This window comes from Thalassophryne amazonica, chromosome 17 (assembly GCF_902500255.1).
Source record: "Thalassophryne amazonica chromosome 17, fThaAma1.1, whole genome shotgun sequence".
Taxonomy (NCBI): domain Eukaryota; kingdom Metazoa; phylum Chordata; class Actinopteri; order Batrachoidiformes; family Batrachoididae; genus Thalassophryne; species Thalassophryne amazonica.
In genome coordinates this window covers 13,884,158-13,910,503 of record NC_047119.1, presented here as the reverse complement: position 1 = coordinate 13,910,503, position 26,346 = coordinate 13,884,158, and the positions used below count along the sequence as shown (strand labels likewise).

Here is a 26,346-nt window from a genome sequence, read left to right as displayed (position 1 = left end):
GCTTGTTGATCAGATTCTTTCATTTCCAAAGCCTTGGTCTGCATGGTGACCTTTAAAGCCATTGCTGCTGGTACACTCAGTTTTTAGGAAAGACATTGTTCAGTTTCATCAAATATAAATAAATAATAAATATAAATGAAAAGTGCAGCATGCTTTTCATGGGTTTCATGCTGCGGAGGGGGATCAGAAGGATCACAAAATGGGAGGTCCCAATTTCTCCACATTGTACCCAATTGTCCACTTTAACCTGCTTTTACACAAAATTGCCCTCAATCAGCACCAATTAAATCCAATTGTTCACCTTTTTGGATCATGATTTATTGCAGTGTCACATTTTTTGGCACCACAGCATGCTCCTAGACCTGATCAGACCCATGTTAAGATGCACCTCCTTTGTGTCTATGGGACATTTTTGGGTACCAATAATATCCATATTTAAAAACACCTGGTGACCTTTATTACCTCATCGTATTCTCACAAAGTGGTTTGTATAATATCGCACAAAAAGTTATGCACAATATTTTGTGCGCAGTCCTACGAATATCCATGCACATGTGGAACTCGCGTTTGTCATTCTGCATTCAGGTGGTATTTTAACCATAACTGATGGTTATGGTTAAAATAAGAATAAGATGAATATCCACCTTTGTTGGACATGTGATCGCAGCGCTTCCACACTGATGATATGTGGGTTATTTAGAATATTTTGTGTGTTTCACTGTGAACACTTCATGTGAGTTTGTGAAAAAAATAAAGTGTTGACCCTTGACCCTTTTAAACCTGTGCAATTATATTTTATATGATAATGTGTCACGTCATGAACACTCATAATGCTTTAACTTCAATTCTCTTATTTTTACCCGAGGCTATCAAATATGGCCATCGGGTATTTCGAAGGCTTTTCGTCCGTCTGTCCGTCCGTCCGTCCGTCCGTCTGTGCTCAGCATCAGTCCAGTCCTATTACTGCCAGACTCTTGAAATTCACAGGGAACATTCTTGGGACACAGACCTTGGACAATTGGTCAAAGATGGTTAACCTTGATGTATTTTAAGAGGTTAAAAAGTCACATTCTGTTTAAACCTGTTCCATTTTGTTTTTGAGTGACACAGGTGACAGCCAATCAGCGTAGAGCTGCACCATGATGTCAGTCACTGGTCTCTTCAAAATCGCTTCATTTTGTGTGCTTATATACATGTTTCTCATATACGAGGTCTATTAGAAAAGTGTCCGACCTTATTATATTTTTCAAAAACCATATGGATTTGAATCACGTGTGATTGCGTCAGACAAGCTTGAACCCTCGTGCGCATGCGTGAGTTTTTCCACGCCTGTCGGTTGCATCATTCGCCTGTGAGCAGGCTTTGAGTGAGGAGTGGTCCACCCCCTTGGCGGATTTTCATTGCCAGGAAATGGCGGAATGATTTGGGCTTTTTTTCCATCAGAATTTTTCAGTAACTGTTAGAGACTGGCAGCTGGAAACCATTAGAAAAATTTATCTTGGCTTTCGGTGAAAATGTTACGGGCTTGGTAGAGAATAAGGAGTGTTACTGTCACTTTAAGGATGGCCCCCAGCGGTTGTGGGGCGCGCCGCGCTCCGAAGCCACCATCGACAGGCTGAACGACCATTTCATTTCTAAACGGATGGCTGTCTGGATCCGTGACCGTCGTGTGCACTTTCTCTGGTTATCACAAGAGCTGGACATCAACCATTTTCCGGCAGATTTCACTTTTAACAAGAGATTTTGTCATGGAAAGCCGAGCGGAGGCTTCGCGCGTCTGAGATGGATTCGCTACTGGAGCGAGACAAAACCACCTCCATTTTGGTCTCACAGGACGGCTTTGAGATGGCGTTCAGACAGCTGTCTGTGGTTTTTCCATCAAGTGATTATCCGAGAAATTGTGGATGTGCCTGGACATGCCAGAACATATCCCGTGAGGCTTCATCACGGCGTTGCTTTGCGCCATGTGGCACCGCCATGACGCGTGGAATTCCTCCGCACGGAATTCCTCCGCACGTCTGTCTCAATGTGCCGAAAAAGTGCTGATGTCCACGTCTTTTCACAATTCCTGTGCTAGTCAGACGACATCCCGGATAAAACACAGCATCCAGTTTGGAAATGAACGGCACATTCCACTGTTACAGGAGTTTTTGTCATGGAAAGAGGAGCGGAGACTTCGCGCGTCGCGGCGGTGCCGCATGGCGCACAGCAACGCCATGATGAAGTCTCATGGGACATGTTCTGGCATGTCCAGGCACATCCACAATTTCTCGGATAATCACTCGATGGAAAAACCACCGACAGCTGTCTGAACGCCATCTCAAAGCCGTCCTGTGAGACCAAAATGGAGGTGGTTTTGTCTCGCTCCAGTAGCGAATCCATCATGACGCGCAAAGCCTCTGCTCAGCTTTCCATGACAAAATCTCTTGTTAAAAGTGAAATCTGCCGGAAAATGGCTAATATCCAGCTCTTGTGATAACCAGAGAAATGGCACACGATGGTCACGGATCCAGACAGCCATCCGTTTAGAAATGAAATGGTCGTTCAGCCTATCGATGGCGGCTTCGGAGCGCGGCGCACCCCACAGCCGCTGGGGGCCGTCCTTAAAGCGACAGTAACACTCCTTATTCTCTACCAAGCCCGTAACATTTTCATCGAAAGCCAGATAAATGTTTCTAATGGTTTCCAGCTGCCAGTCTATAACAGTTTCTGAAAAAATTCTGATGGAAAAAAAGCCCAAATCATTCCACCATTTCCTGACAATGAAAATCCGCTGAGGGGGCTGGACCACTCCTCACTCAAAGCCTGCTCACAGGCGAATGATGCAACCGACAGGCGTGGAAAAACTCACGCATGCGCACGAGGGTTCAAGCTTGTCTGACGCAATCACACGTGATTCAAATCCATATGATTTTTGAAAAAAATAATAAGGTCGGATACTTTTCTAATAGACCTCGTATTATGTAAAAGCTAGTGATAAACACTTCTAAAACTGAAAACACTGTTTTTGGAACTTAATGACACCTCTGATCTTATTTATAAGACATTTCGCTGAGGTTAGCATGATGACGTCACTTCCTGGTGTAGCTTCTTGCCAACAGCTTTGTTTCTGGTATATTATGTAAAAGCCAGTGAGAAATAAACAATTCTAGAACTGAAAATGCTGTTTTTGTAACCTGATAACACCTCTGGAGTCAGTTACAAGACATTTTGCAGACATTAGCTTGCACGCTAAATTTCGCTCACTCAAAGCTAACTTCCTATTCGGTACTTTAACTTTTTCCATAATAGTCCCGCGCTTCCCAGAATGGGCTGCGGCGCCAGCAGAGTTCTGTCATTTCAAAGCCATGTAAAAACTGGCTAGCGAGAATACGGATGACGCCGATTCAGCAAGTTTATGAGCGATTAATGATGACACGTTTTCCCAAGCTGAGAGGGTTATCTAGAGAAGGTGTAGCACCTCTAATGAACTTCTACTTTGCCCCATATTGTCCATACTTCATGAGGTGTGTTTACATTGTCCTCTAAATCGGAACTCTGCTGGAACCGACCTCTCGCGTGAGTTACCGACCGCGATGCGGGACAAGATTCACAACTCTGAAACAGCGAATGGAGTTATAATTGTCTCATTAATAATTGCAAATGTACAGAGGGTGATCTAAAAATATTCCTTGATTTGCACAACATGAACCAATGATGATCTGACTGGTGGCCAAGTGGTTAATGCACCTGGTTTCAGTGCGAAAGGTTCCCAGTTCAAATCCCACCCCCTGCCACATTTCTCCATGTAATGTGGAGTTGGAGGAAGGGCATCCATCGTAAAACTTGTGCCAATTCAACATGCAGATCCACCTTGAATTTGCTGGGGCGAGCCCTTGTAGCGACCCCAAGTGCAAAACAAGGGAGCAGCCAAAGGGTCTTACTTACAAATAATTATTTAAACAACTACAACTGCAAATGATAAAGAACACAGTGCTCATAGGGTCGAGGGTATTTTAGCATTGCACTATATTTTTTGTAACAATTTGACCAAATTGTTCCGAGTAACCAAGCATTTTTTTAGCACATTAGTCAGAGTTTGTTTCACCCTTATTGTTGCCAACTGTTTGATCACTATTGTCATTGGATAGTTGCCCTGCCTCTAAAATGCATCTGGTCAACTACTGGTTCATGGGGGAAATATGTGTAAAGAATACAGTTTGATGCTACCATCTGTGCATAGAACACTCACTTCACACCCTATAATGCACCCCCCCCCCCCACACACACACACGTACACACAAAAAAAGCTGGTGCACAACAGTGCTTGGAGGATTAGCACAACTCTCCTGAACCGAGCTGACGACTGTTAGAAGGGGGTAATCAATTTTGAGTTCCTCGCTTCTTGCTCTCATCATGGCCACCGGAGGGCTTTTTGCATCATTCTGTCTAGCGTTCGGGATAATCCTCAGTGCAATCACACGCTAGGAGATGTAGCAAGCGTGCGGCAAATCCAAGAAAGCAATAGGCTTACGGTGGAGAGAAGCTGTCCCCTTGTGGCTAAATGTCTTACTCCTAAACTCCAATGAGCTTTGAAATGTTACTGTGAAGGAGATGGATTTGAGCTTTAATACAGGGATAGGTGGACTTTGTTGGAAATATACATGGGGAAAAAAAGCACAGTGATCCAGATAGTCAGGCAGCATATTGGGAGTTAGCAATAAAGGATGCTTTATGTGAACGGTGAGGTGTTTTTTTCTTTTTTTTTCCCCTGTGTGGGTGTACGTTTGGGTCCATTTTATGCTCACCGCTCAGTTAGGTTCTTGATGTACTCCTCTGTGGAGTTGTCTTGCAGTAGATCCATCAGGAAGGTGAAGGTCTGCTTTGAGATGTTCATTGCCCTGCTAGCTACGGCCTCAATGTGGTCTGCCGTTTCTCTGTGGCTGGAGGGTGGGCAAAGTAAGATAGGGGAGAAAAAAGTGAGTAACACGAAATAACGGACCATTACGAGTGTACAAGCGAGACAGGGGATGGATTTCAGCATCAGTGACTTCCCCTCGCTGGCTGGTGTGTTGAGATATTTCTGTAACTAACATGTAGTGCTGCAGCCGCTGTTCCGCTGAGGGCACTGATTCAATCTGACCTAACCAGGATAAAAGGAGAAAGCAAGCAGTGGGAGACCTCGAGGTAGAAGAGTGGGTTATTCCCGGTCCATTGTCCGGTCTTACCTTTTCACGAGCACCTGTGACTCATTCACCAGAATATTCCATTTGTTCGGCCCTGGCACCGCCTCAAATGGAATGACCTAGAAAACACAGAAAAGTCAAGGTGCTCGCCAGACTTTAAACTGTTTTGACATGTTTAATTGAATTATGTGCTCTAAATCTTCTCCTAATGAGTATGAGTTTTTTCACACAACAGCCAATTTGTTAGTTTCGTTATTTAGTTTGTAGGTTTTCCTGTAAAGAGCCGCATCGTTTGCTCATTTGTGTAAATGTTGCAAGAAAAACTGAACAGCTGCATCAATTTTCTTACTTACAAGCACTAATATGAAGCCTTATAGCAGCTTGTTCTTGGGCTGCATGATATGACGTTATTTGTTTACGTACTTTGGGCAGGTATAGCCAGGTAGCGTCGACGTAAATCTACGATACCGGCCTAGCAACACCTCAGTAAAGTGATGTTAATGATCAGTATGTCTGGTCTTTATGGAATAACCCTGTTGTGTCTGATGATTTGCGGATGTTAATGCTGTCACCGGCAAAACTCAATTTGCGATCATAAAACCAGCATGAACGTCCACAAATATCAGACACAAGGGGTTATTCCCATTCTAATCCAATTCCATCATTTGCACAGTTGATTTTTCTGTAGGTAATATGGTCAGTGAGGCTTACCGTAGCAACAACGTCTTCAGCGTCGCTCCAACAATGGCCAGGACACGGAGTAATATCAAATGTGAAATGGTCTAATATTTTGCCACCGTTACCCCGATATTGTAACGGTCTGAAATCTCACATTATTACCAATCAGATTGCAGAAAAATGCAACTGGATTAGATTCTATTTATATTGCAAATAGTTTTTTTTTTTTAATTTTCACTTTTTGAGATGCTGTGTGCTTCTTACCCTGTGTGCTGCTATACAGTGCTGCTGGAACCTCAATTTCCCTCCCGAGGGTGTCTTCCCAAGGGATCAATAAAGGTCTATCTGATCTAATCTAATGGTTACATGACCTTGGATTTTTGGTTGATTTTGAAGATCAACTCATTGACAATAGTTACGTCTTTCGAGTGTTTGTTAAAAGATATGATTACTTTTAAACACATTCATTCTTTTTCTGCCACTTATCTGGGTGTGGGTGGCGGTGGCAACAGATCAAGCAGTTCACCCTGCATTTCCCTATCCTCGCCAAGTCCTGTAAGCCAATTGGGAAATTCAATCCCTCTAGCATGTCCTGGCTTTTCTCCAGGGCTTACGCCCAGTTGGACATACCTGGAAAACCTCCCAAAGGGGCATCCTCACCAGATGCCCAAACAACCTCAGCTGACTCCTTTTAATGTGAAGAAGCAGCGACTGTACTCTGAGTCTCTCCCAAATAGTCAAGCTTCTCACCCTGTCCAAGACTGTAAGCCCAGATACCCAATGGAGGAATCTCATTTCTGCTGCTTGTATCCGCGATCTTATTCTTTCAGTCATTACCCAAAGCTCATGACCATACGTGATGATAGAACTCGAAATCGAATGGTAAATTAAGAGTTTTGCCTTCTGGCTCAGCTCCTTCTTTATCATGACAGTCATGACAGCATCCGTAAAATATCAGATGCCGTCCCAATTCATGTATTGAGCAAGCTCCAACTTTCCCCCACTTGTGAACAAGACCCTGAGATACTTAAACTCATTCACTTGGGGCAATAATCCACTGTTTTCTGACAGAGGACTATGGTCTCATGATCCGAGATGTGTCACACTCTGCCTCAAACCTGCTCAGTGCGCACTGGAGGTCACTGCCTGATGCAGCCAACAGAACCACATCATTTGAAAAATGCAGAGATGCAACTCTGCGGTCAGAGAAATGGACACCCTCCAGTTCCTGACTGTGCCTTGAAATCCCGTCCATAAACATCACGAACATTGATGACACAGGGCAGCCCTGGCGGAGTCCAACACCCACCGGGTAAACACATATATGAATTCATATATATATATATATATATATATATATATATATATATATAAAGTAAGTCCCTTCGGCTGCTCACTTGTTTGCACTTGGGGTCGCCACAGCAACTCCAAGGTGGATCCTTGACATGCTTTTTATGGATTCATATATATATGAATCCATAAAAAGCATGTCAAGGTCCTGGAGTGGCCAAGCCAGTCTCCAGACCTCAACCCCATAGAAAATTTGTTGAGGGAGTTGAAGTCCCTGGTTGCCCAGCGACAGCCCCAAAACGTCACTGCTGTAGAGGAGATCTGCATGGAGGAATGGGCCAAAATACCAGCTACAGTGTGTGAAGACTTAGAGGAAGTGTTTGACCTCTTTCATTGCCAACAAAGATTATTTTACAAAGTACTGAGCTGAACTTTTGTTATTGACCAAATACTTATTTTCCACGATAATTTACACATAAATTCTTTAAAAATCCTACAATGTGATTTCCTGGATTTTTTTTCTTATTTTGTCTCTCATAGTTGAAGTGTATCTATGTTGAAAATTACAGACCTCGTCATCTTTCTAGTAGGAGAACTTGCACAATCAGGGACTGACTAATACTTTTTACCCCACTGTATATATATATATATCCTATATCACCTTTCTGTTGATCATGTGGTCTTTTGACCTTGAGTGACCTTGTTTTTAAGCAAATAAAGGTTGTGTGTTAGTTAAGGATAATGTGGTTTGGCTTTGATTAGAAGTGATCAAATGATAAGGCCACACATCAATTATCACAAATTCAGAAAGAATCAATTTGCATTTGACAAAAAAGTAAGACCGGGTGTTAGACTCTTTGAGTATGTTTTTTTGTTTTGTTGTTATTTTTAATATCTTTTTCAGACCCAAGAAGACCTTGACATAAGACATAAAATATGATTCTTTTAGGGGTTACGTAAATATAATCAATTTACATAGCAATTCAGTATTAACTGGATTACAGGCGACTTTCCTAAAAGATTTATAGCAGTGGCAAACGGACACATCATCTCCTGAAAATAAATGTCCTGGAGGATCCGTTGCCTTTGGTGTTTCATATCGGAGTGCATACTGCAAAGTTCCACGTGGATTTTCTGCTGGTGCAGCCTTTGTTACATATCCCTACTACATTCTGTCATTTTCTATACTGCACACTATCTTAAAAAGGCTAAACATCAGAAATAAATGAAGTGGCTCTCCTGAAGTAGACAAATTTCTTCCAGTGCGTGCCTTTAGGTTTTGTCCTGATAGACGAGGTAAACATGACTGAGCGCAGAACGCCTCACCGGATGACATTTAATTGAGGGAAATGTTAATAAAATTGGAAAAAACACAACAATTGACACGCTCGCATTTTCCCTTCATTTGGGCCACCGCTTTGCTTATTAATGTGGAATTATGTTGCTGCTGCTCCGGGGTAACCCAGTGATAGGACACCAGAGGCATATGCACATACATGCACGTGCACACACACACACACACACACACACACACACACACACACACACACCACACACACACACACACCACACACACACACACACTAGGTAACAGAGAGCAATATATAGAGAAAACAAGATTCTCATCTCTGTGGATCTAAATAACATGGGCACTGTGATCCATAATAGATTCCAGCTGCTGCGAGTAGAGTCAAGAGTGAGTGGAATGCCTCAGGTGCAGGAAGAAAAAGTTGTTAATTTTAGTGTTGGATTCTTGTTTGTAAGCAGGAGGAAGTTGGGGGGGGGGGGGTACAAAATATTGTTGTGCTTTGGGGGATCTTTTTGAATCCAGAGGAGGTGTGCTCGGAGTGGCAAAAAGCACCATCACATCTAAGAATTCCATTTTAGCATAACGCTGGGATGCAAGCTTTTGCTCTTTCCAGTTAGGGGTGTGCATCTCTCATAAAATGACACAATACGTATCTTGATACATGGGTTACGATACAATTTAGGAACAGTACTTTTCATTATGGAACCATTTGATTATGTGTGATTTGATCTGACGATGCAATTGGATGCAATGATTTATTGAATGCCGACATTCATTTTGGAGCATTGCTTACCTCCAAATACACATTTCATGAAAAACTAGGGACCTTCTGCAGGGTTTTTATGTGTGTTCAGCACAATGGCATCTGTTATGAGCGTGGCTAACGCAATTACTTTGGGGTACTGATGCATAGCAGTAGACCGGGTTTAGGCAGGGTCAGTGCAGATGAAACACCTGGTGGCAGGACAGGGGGGCCTGCGGTGGTGGGGGCTGAGTCACCAACCTGTATCAGTCACACTTGTGTAAAGAGTGTGTGTGTGATTTTGTTGTGGAGGGATGGCAGAACATGACCCCGCTAAGCATGCTTCGGCACCACGGTGAAGGAGGAGACTGAGTTTTATGCACACAACAACAGATTGTTTTGCATTGTGTTTTCCAACTTTTAAAAATGTCTGAACCATATACCTCAAGAGCCGGCTGACCGAAGTAACTGTTGAGGGGAACAGCTGGTCGTGGTGGAGAACAAGAGGAACAGGTGGTGAGTCAGCCAGGTGCAACACTTCCCCACCAACAGACCGTGACACCCCACTCATTCAGGCAACAGACAGGTCACCCTCACGTTCAACGTCTCATGTTGGGACGAATTTAGGATGATATCCACATTGGAAGAAAAAACTAGGCCTAGCGGTTGAGTCCGATAAGTTACAGTCAAGCATACTCCCGTAACAGCGGCTGTTTCTCGTGCCTATTGTTCACCACTAGGGCAACAAAACATACAGCAGCATAGGAACAAAGGTCTTCAAACCCATTCCAAAACAGGGCCGAAAGGGTGCAGGTTTTCTCTGCAACCACCCACTCCAGCAGGTGATTTCACTGATGATAACTGATTCCATCTGCTCAACCTGATGTTCATCAGTGAAATCACCTGCTGGAGTGGGTGGTTCCACAGAAAACCTGCACCCCCTCTGACCTTTCAGTAATGAGTTGAAGACCTCTGGTATAAAGAAGCCAGCTGCTGTTAACATAGCGTAAATAGCATTTCATAACTTTCCTGTTCTTGATCTTGATCCAAGTGGCAGAATTCTCCACTGCATTTGCTTTTGAATAACCTCTGCTGATTGGATTGCAATCCCCAGTAGTCCCCAGTAGTGGTATAAAACTTTATTTGTAGCAGGCAGTTCTTCCAAAAGGGAATTATGTAGTTCTCTGACTGGAAGGTTTGCCCCAAAATTTTGACCTTTGAAGAAGCGGATTAATCTAGCTTCTCTCCTATCTTTAAGGGCTTCCGTCCTAATTTATAAAATGTTTTGGTCATACTGCCTGTTTCATAATTGTAATTTGCTGTAACAAATCCTGCTGCTTTTCTAACTTGCCTTGGAGGCCTTTGTAATAAGGGTCCCAGACACAGCTAGGATACTGAAGTCCTGGACAGACTAGGCATTTTATATGCTGTTCTGAAGCTGTATGACAGTACTGACAGAGTTGTCAATAAATTCGGAGTAGAGTTATAAATATATATATTTATAACTCTGCTTTATTTATAAATAAAGCAGAGTTGTAGTCTTACACACCTCTCTGCAGCTTCTCTCCCCCTGCCATCCCCTCATTACCCCATCCCCGTAGAGACGGTGCCTGCTCCCAGACCACCAATAACCAGCAAAAATCTATTTAAGCATAAAAATTCAAAAAGAAAAAATAATATAGCACCTTCAACTGCACCACAGACTAAAACAGTTAAATGTGGTCTATTAAACATTAGGTCTCTCTCTTCTAAGTCCCTGTTAGTAAATGATATAATAATTGATTAACATATTGATTTATTCTGCCTTACAGAAACCTGGTTACAGCAGGATGAATATGTTAGTTTAAATGAGTCAACACCCCCGAGTCACACTAACTGCCAGAATGCTCGTAGCACGGGCCGAGGCGGAGGATTAGCAGCAATCTTCCACTCCAGCTTATTAATTAATCAAAAACCCAGACAGAGCTTTAATTAATTTGAAAGCTTGACTCTTAGTCTTGTCCATCCAAATTGGAAGTCCCAAAAACCAGTTTTATTTGTTATTATCTATCGTCCACCTGGTTGTTACTGTGAGTTTCTCTGTGAATTTTCAGACCTTTTGTCTGACTTAGTGCTTAGCTCAGATAAGATAATTATAGTGGGCGATTTTAACATCCACACAGATGCTGAGAATGACAGCCTCAACACTGCATTTAATCTATTATTAGACTCAACTGGCTTTGCTCAAAATGTAAATGAGTCCACCCACCACTTTAATCATATCTTAGATCTTGTTCTGACTTATGGTATGGAAATTGAAGACTTAACAGTATTCCCTGAAAACTCCCTTCTGTCTGATCATTTCTTAGTAACATTGACATTTACTCTGATGGACTACCCAGCAGTGGGGAACAAGTTTCATTACACTAGAAGTCTTTCAGAAAGCGCTGTAACTAGGTTTAAGGATATGATTCCTTCTTTATGTTCACTAATGCCATATACCAACACAGTGCAGAGTAGCTACCTAAACTCTGTGAGTGAGATAGAGTATCTCGTCAATAGTTTTACATCCTCATTGAAGACAACTTTGGATACTGTAGCTCCTCTGAAAACGAGAGCCTTAAATCAGAAGTGCCTGACTCCGTGGTATAACTCACAAACTCGCAGCTTAAAGTAGATAACCCGTAAGTTGGAGAGGAAATGAAACTAATTTAGAAGATCTTCACTTAGCCTGGAAAAAGAGTCTGTTGCTCTATAAAAAAGCCCTCCGTAAAGCTAGGACATCTTACTACTCATCACTAATTGAAGAAAATAAGAACAACCCCAGGTTTCTTTTCAGCACTGTAGCCAGGCTGACAAAGAGTCAGACCTCTACTGAGCCGAGTATTCCTTTAACTTTAACTAGTAATGACTTCATGACTTTGCTAATAAAATTTTAACTATTAGAGAAACAATTACTCATAACCATCCCAAAGACATATCGTTATCTTTGGCTGCTTTCAGTGATGCCGGTATTTGGTTAGACTCTTTCTCTCCGATTGTTCTGTCTGAGTTATTTTCATTAGTTACTTCCTCCAAACCATCAACATGTCTATTAGACCCCATTCCTACCAGGCTGCTCAAGGAAGCCCTACCATTAATTAATGCTTCGATCTTAAATATGATCAATCTATCTTTATTAGTTGGCTATGTACCACGCCTTTTAAGGTGGCAGTAATTAAACCATTACTTAAAAAGCCATCACTTGACCCAGCTATCTTAGCTGATTATAGGCCAATCTCCAACCTTCCTTTTCTCTCAAAAATTCTTGAAAGGGTAGTTGTAAAACAGCTAACTGATCATCTGCAGAGGAATGGTCTATTTGAAGAGTTTCAGTCAGGGTTTAGAATTCATCATAGTACAGAAACAGCATTAGTGAAGTTTACAAATGATCTTCTTATGGCCTCAGACAGTGGACTCATCTCTGTGCTTGTTCTGTTAGACCTCAGTGCTGCTTTTGATACTGTTGACCATAAAATTTTATTACAGATATTAGAGCATGCCATAGGTACTAAAGGCACTGCGCTGCGGTGGTTTGAATCATATTTATCTAATAGATTACAATCTATTAGATCCCATATTGGCCTCTCTTCATTGGCTTCCTGTTAATTCTAGAATAGAATTTAAAATTCTTCTTCTTACTTATAAGGTTTTGAATAATCAGGTCCCATCTTATCTTAGGGACCTCATAGTACCATATCACCCCAATAGAGCGCTTCGCTCTCAGACTGCAGGCTTACTTGTAGTTCCTAGGGTTTGTAAGAGTAGAATGGGAGGCAGAGCCTTCAGCTTTCAGGCTCCTCTCTTGTGGAACCAGCTCCCAATTCAGATCAGGGAGACAGACACCCTCTCTACTTTTAAGATTAGGCTTAAAACTTTCCTTTTTGCTAAAGCTTATAGTTAGGGCTGGATCAGGTGACCCTGAACCATCCCTTAGTTATGCTGCTATAGACTTAGACTGCTGGGGGGTTCCCATGATGCACTGAGTGTGTCTTTCTCTTTTTGCTCTGTATGCACCACTCTGCATTTAATCATTGGTGATTGATCTCTGCTCCCCTCCACAGCATGTCTTTTTCCTGGTTCTCTCCCTCAGCCCCAACCAGTCCCAGCAGAAGACTGCCCCTCCATGAGCCTGGTTCTGCTGGAGGTTTCTTCCTGTTAAGAGGGAGTTTTTCCTTCCCACTGTCACCAAGTGCTTGCTCACAGGGGGTCGTTTCAACCGTTGGGGTTTTTCCGTAATTATTGTATGGCCTTGCCTTACAATATAAAGCACCTTGGGGCAACTGTTTGTTGTGATTTGGCGCTATATAAATAAAACTGATTTGATTGACAAACAGAGAACCAACCATCAATTTTAAATGGGTATCTTTATCCATTAAACCACTTACCACTACCTCGCAAGTTCCTATGACCAGTCTTGCAAGTGTCTTACATTGATATTTGAACTGTTATGAAAGTTTGAAGACACAGAAGGAGCAGTAGCTTATATTTATTATACAGTTATACAGTTTCTGTGCCAGAAAGCGTGACCATATAACTCCTGTACTGGCCTCTTTGCACTGGCTTCCAGTCAGTTATAGGATTCATTTTAAGTTGTTGTTGTTGGTTTTTAAATGTTTAATGGATTGGCTCTCTCCTACCTCTCTGACCTTCTGTCGGTTTATGCTCCAGGTTGAGCTATGAGATCGGCTAATCAATTGACTCTGGAAGTGCCGAGATCCCGGCTGAAAACCAGGGGAGACCGTGCATTTTCAGTGGCGGCTCCGAGGCTCTGGAACGGGCTTCCTTCGCATGTTCGTACGGCCCCATCTTTAAACATCTTCAAGTCTTTGTTAAAAACTCACTTGTTTGCGCTGGCCTTTGACTCAAGCTAGTCGATTTCTGATTTGGTTGCGATCTTTATTTTAGTCATTCTGTTCATGTTGTGTTTTTATTATTACTATTATTATCTTTTGGGTGTATGCAGCACTTTGGACAGTATTTCTGTAGTAAATGTGCTATATAAATAAATTTGACATTGACACTGACATTGTCATTTGATTGGTGCTTTGTATGTCACGTGATATTGATCATTCATCCCATCTGCCATTTTGTTACATTTACAGTGCACTTTTGGTTCTATATGTTTTCTACCATTGCATGCCGCTACCACCGCGTGCTCACACTAGCGGTGATGGCACTTTACTTAAAAACAAACATGGTGGGGTTTGTTTTGGTGACAGACGACGATTTGAATGAGCTTAATGACTGTTCGCATTATTCTAAGACAAAAAACAAATCCGGAAGACCGTATGCCATCTGGAGGCGTTTGCAGTATTCGCTGGGACGTCTCTAGCTGAAGTCTAAGTGCTGTCGGAAGAAGATCTCGACAAATTTATGTTGCGATTTTTTTTTTGCTGGACAGAGGAAAGCAGATGGCAGTCTATACACGAACAATTTTGGATTTTTAATAGATTGCTGTTTAAAGTTCGCGTTGGACTGTTTGGAACCTCTTGACCTCAACGGACCAGTGACGAACACCAAAATGTAAGTCCCTTTTCTCTTGTTGATAAATTAATAAAATATCAAATGACAAGGATCTATTTTAGGTGTTTTTTTCAATCGTGCAATGAAAATAATATTGTCATCATTAACTCATAAAAATTCATTATTTGTACAATAGTGATTCATGAGTTAGTGTATCAATGTAGTCATATGTGTTACTTTAATATCCATTTCCTTTTTTCTCTTGGTTATTTGTGTGTCATCAACACAATGCTTAGGATGTGGCGTGTTTGATTTGCCTACCATGTTGTCCAGGTCCTGCGTTGCCTGTTTGAGCTGTTTCTGCGAGGTTCTAATCTCGAATAAATACTCTGTTAAGGTTTGACACGCGGCTCCACTCCCATCATTCTTCCTCTCATCTTCGGTCATGCTGATGCTGCAGTTCAAAGCAGACGTAATGCCGTGCAGCTGGGATAAGAGTGTGTGTGCGGAAGCTTCCAGCAAAGAAAATTGTTTTATGAGGGCCTCCCGCGCTTCTATGGGAACAAAGAGCACAAGGCAAACAAAATGAAAGTCTTTCACACAGATTATTTCACTGAATATTATCCTCCCAGGCCTTTGCAGCTTGGAAGCATTGGCTGCATGAGTTTTCAGCTGTTGTGCGCACTCTTCGTGCCTGTGGTGACACAAAACAGAAAGACAAACGTCAGAGGGAGCTTACCTCCGACTAAGTGGGACAATCCACCAATTTTGCATTGAGATTAACATTATTCACTTCACCATTTCCACATTATTTTATGTTACAGCCATATTCCAAAATGGATGAAATTCATTTTTTTTCACTCAAAGTTCTACACACAATGCATCATAATGACAATGTAAAATACACATAGTATTCACAGCCTTTGCCACAAAGCTCAAAATTGAGTTCAGGTGCATCCTGTTTCCACTGATCATCCTTGAGATGTTTCTACAGATTAATTGGAGTCCACCTGGGGTAAATTCAGTTGATTGGACAGGATTTGGAAAAACACACACCTGTCTACATATACGGTCCCATAGTTGACAGTGTATGTCAGAGCACAAACCAAGCATGAAGTCAAAGGAATTGTCTGTAGACCTCTGAGAGAGGATTGTCTCGAGGCACAAATCTGGGGAAGGGTACAGAAACATTTCTGCAGCTTTGAAGGTCCCAATGAGCACAGTGGCCTTTATCATCTGTAATTAGAAGAAGTTCAGATCCACCAATCAGGCCTGTATGGTAGAGTGGCCACTCCTTAGTAAGAGGCAGATGGCAGCCCACCTGGAGTTTGCCAAAAGGCACCTAAAGGACTCCCAGACCACAAGAAACAAAATTCTGTGGTCAGATAAGACAAAGATTGAACTCTTTGGCGTGAATGTCAGGCGTCATGTTTGGAGGAAACCAGACACCATCCCTACAGTGAAGCATGGTGCTGGCAGCATCATGCTGTGGGGATGTTTTTCAGCAGCAGGAACTGGGAGACTAGTCAGGATTGAGGGAAAGATGAATGCAACCATATACAGCACATCCTGGATGAAAACCTGCTCCAGAGCACTCTTGACCTCAGACTGGGGCGTCGGTTCATCTTTTAGCACGACAGTGACCCTAAGCAAAATATGACGCATATGATGCAATAGTCCAACTTCCGGGGACAGCCCTCGTATGTCCCCATTGGAAACATGGCACTTTCTCTGAGTTCTTGGGCAAATTACACGGCAAACAAAGTGAAAATGCAACGAAAAATTGCTGATGCAGTGGAAAGCGGACACGTTTGTTTATGACCTGGAGCTCAAACATGTTGAGACAGTTGTGAAGGTGAGAGATCGCAGCCAGTCTGTCAAGGTGTGTAGGCTAACACTTACCGACACGACGTCTCCCATTTGCCTCGTCCGCCCTTCCCCACTGGGAACTGAAAAAACTGCACTTTTCGCGACTGCTTCAGTGATTGCAGCCAAAAACAAAACACGACACCATCTTTCCGTGCGAAGAGATGCTGTGTTTGTGCTGCGCAATGACAGCCTGTCAAATCTTGTGATATCACGCAGGGGTTCAAACGAGACTGCGCTGCCCCATTGCCTCTGAAATAAGTTGCTGATTTTAAATGCTAAACGAAAAACATTACTGGCTAGAGCCCTGCCACGCCATTTATAGCCGTTCACATGGAGTACAATGTGTTCGGAAGTTTGCTTCATTTTCTAACACGCTTTGGTTCCGTCATTGGCTTTGTACGAAATAAAAGGAGAGATAACAAGTGTCTGGGTCACAGTGTGCGCTGTGTGCCTACACAGCGGGTCGTTAACTCCTACCTACTCATTAAACCATTATCAGGCCACCCAGTGGCTTAAAAAGCATGTGCCCGTGCTTGTGTGCAAGCACGTGGGTGTTGGGAGAGGGATTGTTAGATAACTGTTATCGTGATTGCAACTACATTCATAATAAAGCAGGGATTAGAGATGCACAGCCTGTCATATAAATAGGGATTAAGTTGGTGACATAGCGCCTTGTTCTATATTGTTATGATTTGTCTCCATTTGGTCTGTGCAGCTGAGCCTGTAAGCCCTTTCTCTTTCCAAAGATAATGAGGATATATCAGCTTTGTGTTAAACTAATTGGGGGACGTTTGTATTGTTGCCTGCTTCTTGATTTAATCACTTTCTTGTGTTGTGTCTGTAAGGGCGTCTCACACACACACAGAGCAACAGCCCATTTTGCACGAGCCCTGGGGCAGTTTCTTGTCAAATTCTTGTATATATCATTTCATCACCTCGCAGCCAAAATATGATATAATTGGGCTTAACTTTCCACAAAGTGTCCGCCGTGACCTTAGCAGGAAAAGCCAAGATGTCTGACCGGTGAAGTGGAATTATCTCGGCTTACCTTGGAAAGCCAAGAAATCCTCCAGAGCGTTTGGCAGAGTGTCCTCGCCCTGTTGCTGACGTCCGTAAAGCGGGTGACTTTTCAGCAGGTGGCGCTGCTGCCCAAATCTGCCTCGGCAGTCAAAGCGAGACAGGATCTTCTCCAAATCCTGCAGGCGAGTGCTCAGCTTTTCCGCCTGTAACGGCACCAGGATTTATCACCGAGGGCGTCGGAGAGAACACAGGATTTGGCAAAAACAAACACACAACAAATACCGCACATGGGCCTGAACATCAGATAGAACAACATATCAATGCAGCTGTATTTATGCATTCAGATGTGGGGACCGAGCTTCTGGTCTTCATGCACCATAACATCAAAGTGTAGTATCTCAACAAAAGCAATGAATAAATGAATATCAACACACAGATAAAGATAGAATATGTTTTTATACCCACATCCGCTCACACTGTTCTGTGCAGAACATGTCAGTTGATGACTAGAGTAGACTTCTCTGGGAAGTACCGTCTAAAAGTAGGATGAACGAGCTGTCGTTTGATCCAAATCTATAAAAGAGCTCGCGATTTGGCTGCCCCCGTGAATCATTCACAGACTGTATCAGATTACAGTATTCTTAATCAGCTCACATCTTACAGTTCAGTCGTTTTAGTATCAGATAGGACACATTCTTTACATACTGCTAAAACTGTCCCTCTCAAAATAAGATAATCCAAAATCGAGCCAAACTGTCTTGTATTAAAGCAAAATCTGCCAATGGGGTAAGAAAAATGTACTTGGTTAGAATTCTCAAAAGTAGCAAAACATCTTGGCATTGAATAATCAAAATGTGGCTTAAAACTAGACTGAATTCTTATTTTAAGATTAGCCTCTGTCTTAAAATAAGGAAAACAAAATCATCCTTTTGCTTGGATGATTTGAAATCCATTGGTTTCCCTTGTTACTAGTTAAATGCTTTTTGATATTCACTGGAAAAACTTGTTCAGAAAAAGTGACATACATTTTCCCAAAATACATTTTTCTTATGTAAAAAAAAAAAAAAAAAAAAAAATGCTTGACAAGATAATTTTTTATTTAGCCAAAAATTAAGTCAAATTTTCTTTAAACAACTTTTTGTTTTACTTTCTTAGATAACAGGCACGACCCCTCTGAAGCGACTCATTTGTGTCAAAACCTTCCATTAAATTCTCTGTGGGATTTGATCCAATTTTTTAATTCACTGTTTTCCTTTTAATATCTCCATTTATGACCGATCACATGACCCCCATCTTCCCCAATCCCCCCCAGTCCTCCGGGTTTGGTCTTCATGTGCTCATAAGCTTTTTTCCTTTTCCTGTGAGAAAGCCGGAGGAAAATGTGAGCAGAAAGATAGTGAGGGAGAAAGAGTGGGAGCGGTACAGAGCCAGAGTCGGGTGGGGGTGAAGTTGGGGGGAGGGATGGGATGAAAGGCGGGAGGCCGAGGACAGCAAAAGTAATTGCAGGTGTTCAGAACAGACAAGACTCGAGATGTTCACTGAATTGCTAACACTGTGAAAATCACAGCGCACATTCACACAGGTACAAGCCGCTCCGGATAGAACACAGTGCCATTTTAGTGGGAAGATGAATACATATGGAGAGATGCAGAAAATATCAGGGGTGCTTGGATTGGGCCCAGATGGCGAATCCCGGCGACAGAGTGTCTTAATGTATGGACATGGGCTCTCAACAAAATCTGGAGGGACAGTAAAATTGCAGCGCAGGACATCATTAGGGCAAATGTCTTTTCCTGTTTCACTTCATATCCACTGTTTACCTGCAGACTGCAAATACAAAAAGAGCCCCGCAAGGGCAAGAAGTGCCATTTTAAGTACAAACTGCACTTCGTTACAGTGAGGGAAGACATGAAAGTAAAAGACGGATGCAGCATTCCAAGAATATATACATGCACAGTACAACATTTGCATCATTCAAGGCAAAAGAAGAGACAAATGCGCAGAAAAGAATAATAATAATGTTCACATTTTTGCATTTCTCATCGTTTATGTCCATAAGCAGAAGCTGAAGACTGTGTCAGTGCCTCAAACATGAAATTAACTTGAGTATATTAATTTTCTTATTTGCACTTTTCGAACTTCCTACTTCACTACGTATAACTGACAGCTGCAGTTACTGCGGAGTTTGCATGAAATTTTGCAAATAAATCGAACAATGTGTTTCGTTGCTTGAGTGTAAAATGAAAATTTGTGCTTGTTTAATGCAAAGTTGAACCTGAATATAAAAACTAGGAAGGCTTCACAGGCTTTAGCACCTGTAAAACCTGTTACAAGTTTAGCTGTGGTACATGTGCACACTAGGCGAGTGCACACCTCTGTCAAGGCTGAGCAGTCTTTAAATTTTGCATTGAGATCCATATCATGACATATTAGTGCAATCCTGAGGAAAAACCTACTCAAATCTAGCCAAGATTCCCCAAAATAAAAGACTTAAAATATATTTTCATAAATTTATGAAGTTAAAATAATGTAGTATATAATGTCTCCCAAAAAACAACTGCTAACTATTTTAGTAGGCTTATTTAATCATGTTATTTATGAAATATGAGTTGATAAATAAAACATATTTTATGATGATCACTGTCACCACAGTTACTTTGAAAAGTTACTTTATTAGTTACTTTATAGAGTTACTTCATTGGGAGCTTTACGCAGTTACATTAGCTGCAGACAACTTGTAACTAATAAGTAATGTAACTATTAAGGTAAGTAGTAATCTAACTTGGTTACTCTAAGATTGAGTAATCAGCAAAGTAACTACCGTAATAAAGACACAGAAACACGAATTGTATAAGCCGCTACTTTTTTCATACACTTTGAGCAGTGTGGCTTAAACAATAATGCGGCTCATTGATGGATTTTACAGGCTTTCTCATAAGTTGAAATATGTCAATTGATGCTGTCCATTGATTGGCTGAAAGAGACAGTCCTCATGCGGCATAAATTCACACACAAAGTAAATATAAAGTCTTACCTGTTCGTTTTAGTGGATTCATCATCAAGTCCTGAAGAAAAACGTATCCACATAAAGCCTTCTGATTTTGGAAAATGACATCTGAAAATACTTTAATTCCTTGTCGTGCATGAAGAAAAGTACCTCTCGGGCACTTTGCACCACAGTTGTGCTGTTAGATCAGTCAGCGGAGCTTTCTCCCCCACACCATTCCCCCCCTGGGTCTCTGTCTTTGCACCACAAGTTGAAAAGTCACAATGCCTCATTTACGTCTCATTTACCACAGCCACCAGGCGATCCTGGCTGCACAGGATGAAATTATCTCATGATCCACAAAGAACGAAAAAGTTAAAGTTACTTAGTTCTCCGTGTGGAGCGGAGTTGCCACACACCACCATGTGTGTGCTGAATCCCGTACTGGTCAATAGTTATATGTAACACCTTCAGGAAAAAAGCTTTTACAGTACGTATTTAATTAAAATCTTTCTTTCTAACATCTTTCTGTGTAAATATCTCAAATCACAATGTGGAGACCTGTGACTTATAGACAGATGCAGCCTATTTATGTGAATTTTTTTTCTTTTTAAAATTGGTGGGTGTGGCTTATATTCAGGTGCGCTCTATAGTCTGGAAATTACAGTAATCAGCAACGTAACTAATATTTACTTTTGGGAGTATTCAGTCTTAAAAATAACGAAGTTAGATCACTAGTTACTTTATTAGTTACATTCAGCAGCTGCCGACAAGTTGTCCGCAGCTGCTAATGAAGTAACTGTATAAAGTAACTGTAAAATGTAACTGTAAAAAGTAATTAATAATTTAACTTTTCCAAGTAACTGTGGCAACAACAATGATGACATTTGTGCACTAACTTTGGCTATAATCTGTTGAATCATTAGTCTAATAGTCTGTCCTCAGAGCAATTATTGGAAAAATACTGATAAACATGTTCTAAGGTTTTTCTAAATTATATATATTTAATGCAATTGCGGTTCATGTTTGGTAAATGTTGTCACTGTGTTGCAGCAGTCTTTATTTTAGCTCAAAGTTACAGTCTTTATATAAAATGTAGTATAACTGACTTGGTGCTAGCTTGGCTTTAGCCAACATTGCACTAAACATTAGCATAAGTGCCTCCACTGTGAGCAATGGGATTCATAATGTCCTTAAAAAAGAAGTACTTATGTAAAAAAACAAAAACATGGTAACATAAATACATGCATGCTAATTTTAGCCGGTTGTGAATGGGCTAATGTTAGCTTGAACTAATGCTCACAAGTGCTTCCATTGTGAGGAATGGGATTTATAACGCACTTTACAAATGCATATTTACTGTCTTCAGCTTCATTTTAAAGTTATATATGGGAGACAAATTAAAACACAAAATTCAAAGTTTCACAGTTATATGTTGGCACATATAGAAATTAGTTTACTTTAAGCAAACGTTAGAGTTGAAAAGCTAATTTTACAGTGAGACTCCTGTTTGCTTTGTGAGATTTTTACCTTGGAAAAAAATTCCAAGGTAAAAGTCCTGTTAGAAGTGGCTTTTCATAAGCTAAAATATAATACAAAACATACATCAAAAGGGCTTTTTAATGTTATCCGCTAAATCCGCAATATGGATCAGATGTGGATCAAACTTCGTCTATTCCTTGAGAGTGCCAGTTTGTACCTCTTTGTCACAAATGAGAGTGATTGAGGCACTTTTGATTGAGATATAATGCAAAATGTATATCAATCGGGCTTTTCAATATTAAATTCAAATGTCCACAAAATCCACAATCTGGATCAGATCTGGATCAAACTTTCTCAGGTGATAGTGAGTGCCAGTCTGCACCTCACTTCAAATATGAGAGTGATTGGGGCATGTTTGATGAAGATACAATGTAAAATATACATTAAATGGAATTTTCAATGTTAAATTTAAATGGCCACAAAATCCGTAATCTGGATCAGATCTGGATCAAACATTGTAAGTCAATAAAGGATACAATCCTACATAACACTGTCAAAGATGAAAGAAATCTGATATTTTGTGACAGTTATGAATTAAAAAAAATGGTTCAGTCTTAAAGATAGGGATATTTACAATTTTCCAAGATTTTTCCTGACTGTGCCCTTTGACCTATGACCTTGAAAATTTAATCAGTTGTTGCTTATCAGGATATGAAGCATCAGAAGAAAATTTCATAAGTTTATATGAAAAATTGTGGGCACCAGGCTGTTCACAACAGACAAACAAACAAACAGGGAAAAATATCACCTCCTTCAACGTCACTGGGGAAGTAAAAAGGGGAAAATGTGATGATCCATGAGGACAACATCGACAAATGCAGATACCGCAGATCAGATCTGGGAACAAGTGTAGGTGCCAAATGTCACCGAATCCATCACATGAAGGAACCATCCTGTGTCATGGATGGCAACAAACGACACAGGTGACCAATCCATCCCCACTCCCCACACATGGGTGTATCCCATTGGCCTTTTCTCAAGCTACTGAGATAGCTTCATGTTTGATCATAGCCAGATACCCATGCAACGTTGCCAAAAAGTCATAGCTAGTGCTCTCTCACAATGCAAGTGGTACTCCTCATCAATGTGGAACCACTCATTTGACACAAAGTCTTTCTAGTGGTAACCAAGGATCCTCTGAAGAGACCAATAGACAGCTGTCACTGTTGGTTAGTGTCCAGGCCTCACAACCATACAGAAGGTAGGACATAGCAGGATAAAGAAAGATTGGACCTTCATTCATGGCTCCATCGTGCCTTCCCAGGTGTTTCTGCATCTCAATGGCTGAAGACCCAGAAACACGAATGTCACCACTGAGATAAGCAAATCTCTCAACAACTTAGACTCTTTCATTCTGTACAGATACAACTATGATGGCTAGGAAGTCACTGAAAGCCAGGCTCTCTTCATCCAGGAAAATTGCAAGGCCAGAGACTCTGACTCTTCACTCAGCTTCTTGAAGTGCATATCACTGGTAAATGAAACAGCAAGTGAGCTGATTAGTCTAAAAAAAAAAAAAAAAAGGAAAATAATGGTGTTTTGCGTTTTATAACACAAGAAATTTGGCCTGATTTCACCTGCCGCTTTGAAACACTCAGATTTGATAGTCTTTTGGAAATGTTGATTTCCATGAAGTCACTTTGGGGACCTCCCTTCAGAACCATGTCCCCTGATGTGTTGGAGTGAACAGAAAAAAGCAAATTTTTTACAGTTGGAATTAGGGGTTTTTTAGTGGGAAGGCATGATGATTATGTCAAAATGGTGAAGAGGTGTATTTTGGCAGGATGCAGCAACACCAGTCATGATGATTATTAGGTGGACTGTTTTCCACAAGACAAGATTTTGATGGGGAAAGTGGGAGTCAGGTTTTTTTGTAACTCCCAGACAGACTGTAGAAATGAAGCAGACAACAACATGGGAAATGGACTTCAAAAAATGGATTATAACTAAGGGCCCAGCCACACGGCACACAGCGACAGCTGAACGAAGGATGAAAAGTCAAAGAGTTACAAATCGTCCAGAAAAGATGGGCCCTGCATCTTTCCCATCAATGAAAAGTATCTGAATCAACAGCGCAAAAAGGAACTAAACAAAACTGAAAGTAACAAAAGAAAAATGAAGCCAGTGTCAACCTCAACGCTTTAAATGAAATCAAAACGAAACATTCGCGATGATGCGACGGACAGCGGGTATGAGACCGAGAGCAGCTGGCCTTGTCCTCATCTCCACAGTACTTACAGGGTCGGGATTTGGTTGTCTTGACAACAGCTGAGAGATGTTTGTCTTCACAACAACAACGTGTCTGCACACGCAACCAGCCACAAACAGTTGGAATGTACATAAATAGTTCAAATAGTTGAGCAAACATTTTTGCCGCCATTGTTTCTGTATGACAGTGTTGCTTGTCGTTCCACACATGGACGAGTCATCAGCGATACAAGGATGCTACGTTCAGCTCGTCTGAGCTTTAGTTTTTTGATTCATTCGATATTGTCAATGTTCGTGCAAGACGTCGCGACTTGGGAGGGTGACCATAGTTGGACAACAGTCTAACAGAACGCTAATGTTACGGAAACTACGTCAAACCATCAAGACAGAAAACAAATGGAATATGGATTGAATTGAGGTTGTGTCGGGATTCGTTCACATTTTTCAACAGTTTGAAAATTCTGACGAAAGTGCCAGCTACAGGAACGTAGCTTGATGACGGTTAAACAAGCCTCGTCAACGTTCGTGCACGACCTCGGACTTGGGAGGTTGGACGAAGTGGACGACAGTTAACAGAATGCCGATGTTACGGAAACTCAAGCAAATAATAAGGAACCGTCAAGACAGAAAACAAAATGGTATACGAATGAATTAAGGTTGTTGTCAGGGATTTCGTTCACATTTTTCAGCAGTTTGAAAATTCTGACGAAGTGCCAGCTACAGGAACGTAGCTCGATGACGGTTAAACAAGCCTCGTCAATGTTCGTGGCACGACCTCGGACTTGGGAGGTTGGACGAAGTTGGACGACAGTCTAACAGAACGCCGATGTTACAGAAACTACTTAAATAATAAGGAACCGTCGAGACAGAAAACAAAAATGGAATATGGATGAATTGAGGTTGTTTGTCAGGATTCGTTCACATTTTTCAGCAGTTTGAAAATTCTGACGAAGTGCCAGCTACAGGAACGTAGCTCGATGACGGTAAACAAAGCCTTGTCACGTTCGTGCACGACCTCGGACTTGGGAGGTTGGACCGACAGTCTAACAAATGCCGATGTTATGGAAACTATGCAAATAATAAGGAACCGTCAAGACAGAAAACAAAATGGAATATGGATGAATTAAGGTTGTTGTCGGGATTCATTCACATTTTTCAACAGTATGAAAATTCTGACGAAGTGCCAGCTACAGGAATGAAGCTGGGTGAACGGTTAACAAAGCCTCTGAAAGTCAAGTAAGTCCACATTTCTTGTTTCGTTTGGGCTTGTTGTCCATTGTTAGTACCATTAACCGGGGATCAGGATTCTATCCTTCCAATTTGTGTTGGCCAGGAGAATTCTAACGAAATGTGTGGCCTTTCCAGAAAGCGTGGAACCAGCAGTATTTGTGGTTTGTGCCATGTCATGCCATGCTAAGTTAAACTATGAGTCATGGGGTTCTAGCGAGTCACAGAGGAATGGCACACATTTGTTTATAAGTGTGGCTGCAGCCAGACTTTTGACATGAAGCAGAAAGTTTGACCAGATACACCCATTTTGGCATCTCTTCACTGGCTTCCTGTCCCAGTGAGATCAGATTTTAATGGTTCTGCTACTAGTCTATAAAATTGTTTCACGGACTGGCACCTCCCTACTTAGCCTGACCTAATTAAACCTTATGTACCGGCCCGCGGCTTTGCATTCTCAGGATGCATGACTACTTTGCGTCCCTAGGGTGAAGAAGAATTCTGCAGGTTACAGAGCTTTCTCTTATCGTGCCCCTGTTCTCAGGAATGATCTCCCTGCATCAATAAAACAGTCAGATTCTGTAGACACTTTCAAGTCCAGACTTAAGACGCACTTATTTTCCCTTTCGTATGGCTAGCATACTGGCATAGTATAGTTTTACGCTTTTTACTCTTTTAATTCATTTTATTAGTAAATGGAGCGTGCCGTGGCCTCAACTTTACCTAAATTCTGGGTCTTTTAGTGCAGCTTAGGGCTAGTGGCCTGCGATCAACTTAGTATTTCTTGTTTTTCTTGTTGTTAAATGCTGACAAATTATATTGTATT

General features: G+C 41.5%; 1 protein-coding gene across 1 annotated transcript in view; it reads right to left on the bottom strand.

Annotated features, from left to right (window-relative positions):
- lamc3 (laminin, gamma 3) overlaps positions 1-26,346 on the bottom strand; it is a 334,434-nt gene that overhangs the window by 10,603 nt on the left and 297,485 nt on the right. Inside the window, 4 exon segments of the mRNA XM_034192005.1 lie at positions 4,788-4,922; positions 5,208-5,284; positions 14,990-15,222; positions 17,586-17,760. Coding sequence (XP_034047896.1) covers positions 4,788-4,922; positions 5,208-5,284; positions 14,990-15,222; positions 17,586-17,760 — 620 coding nt within the window.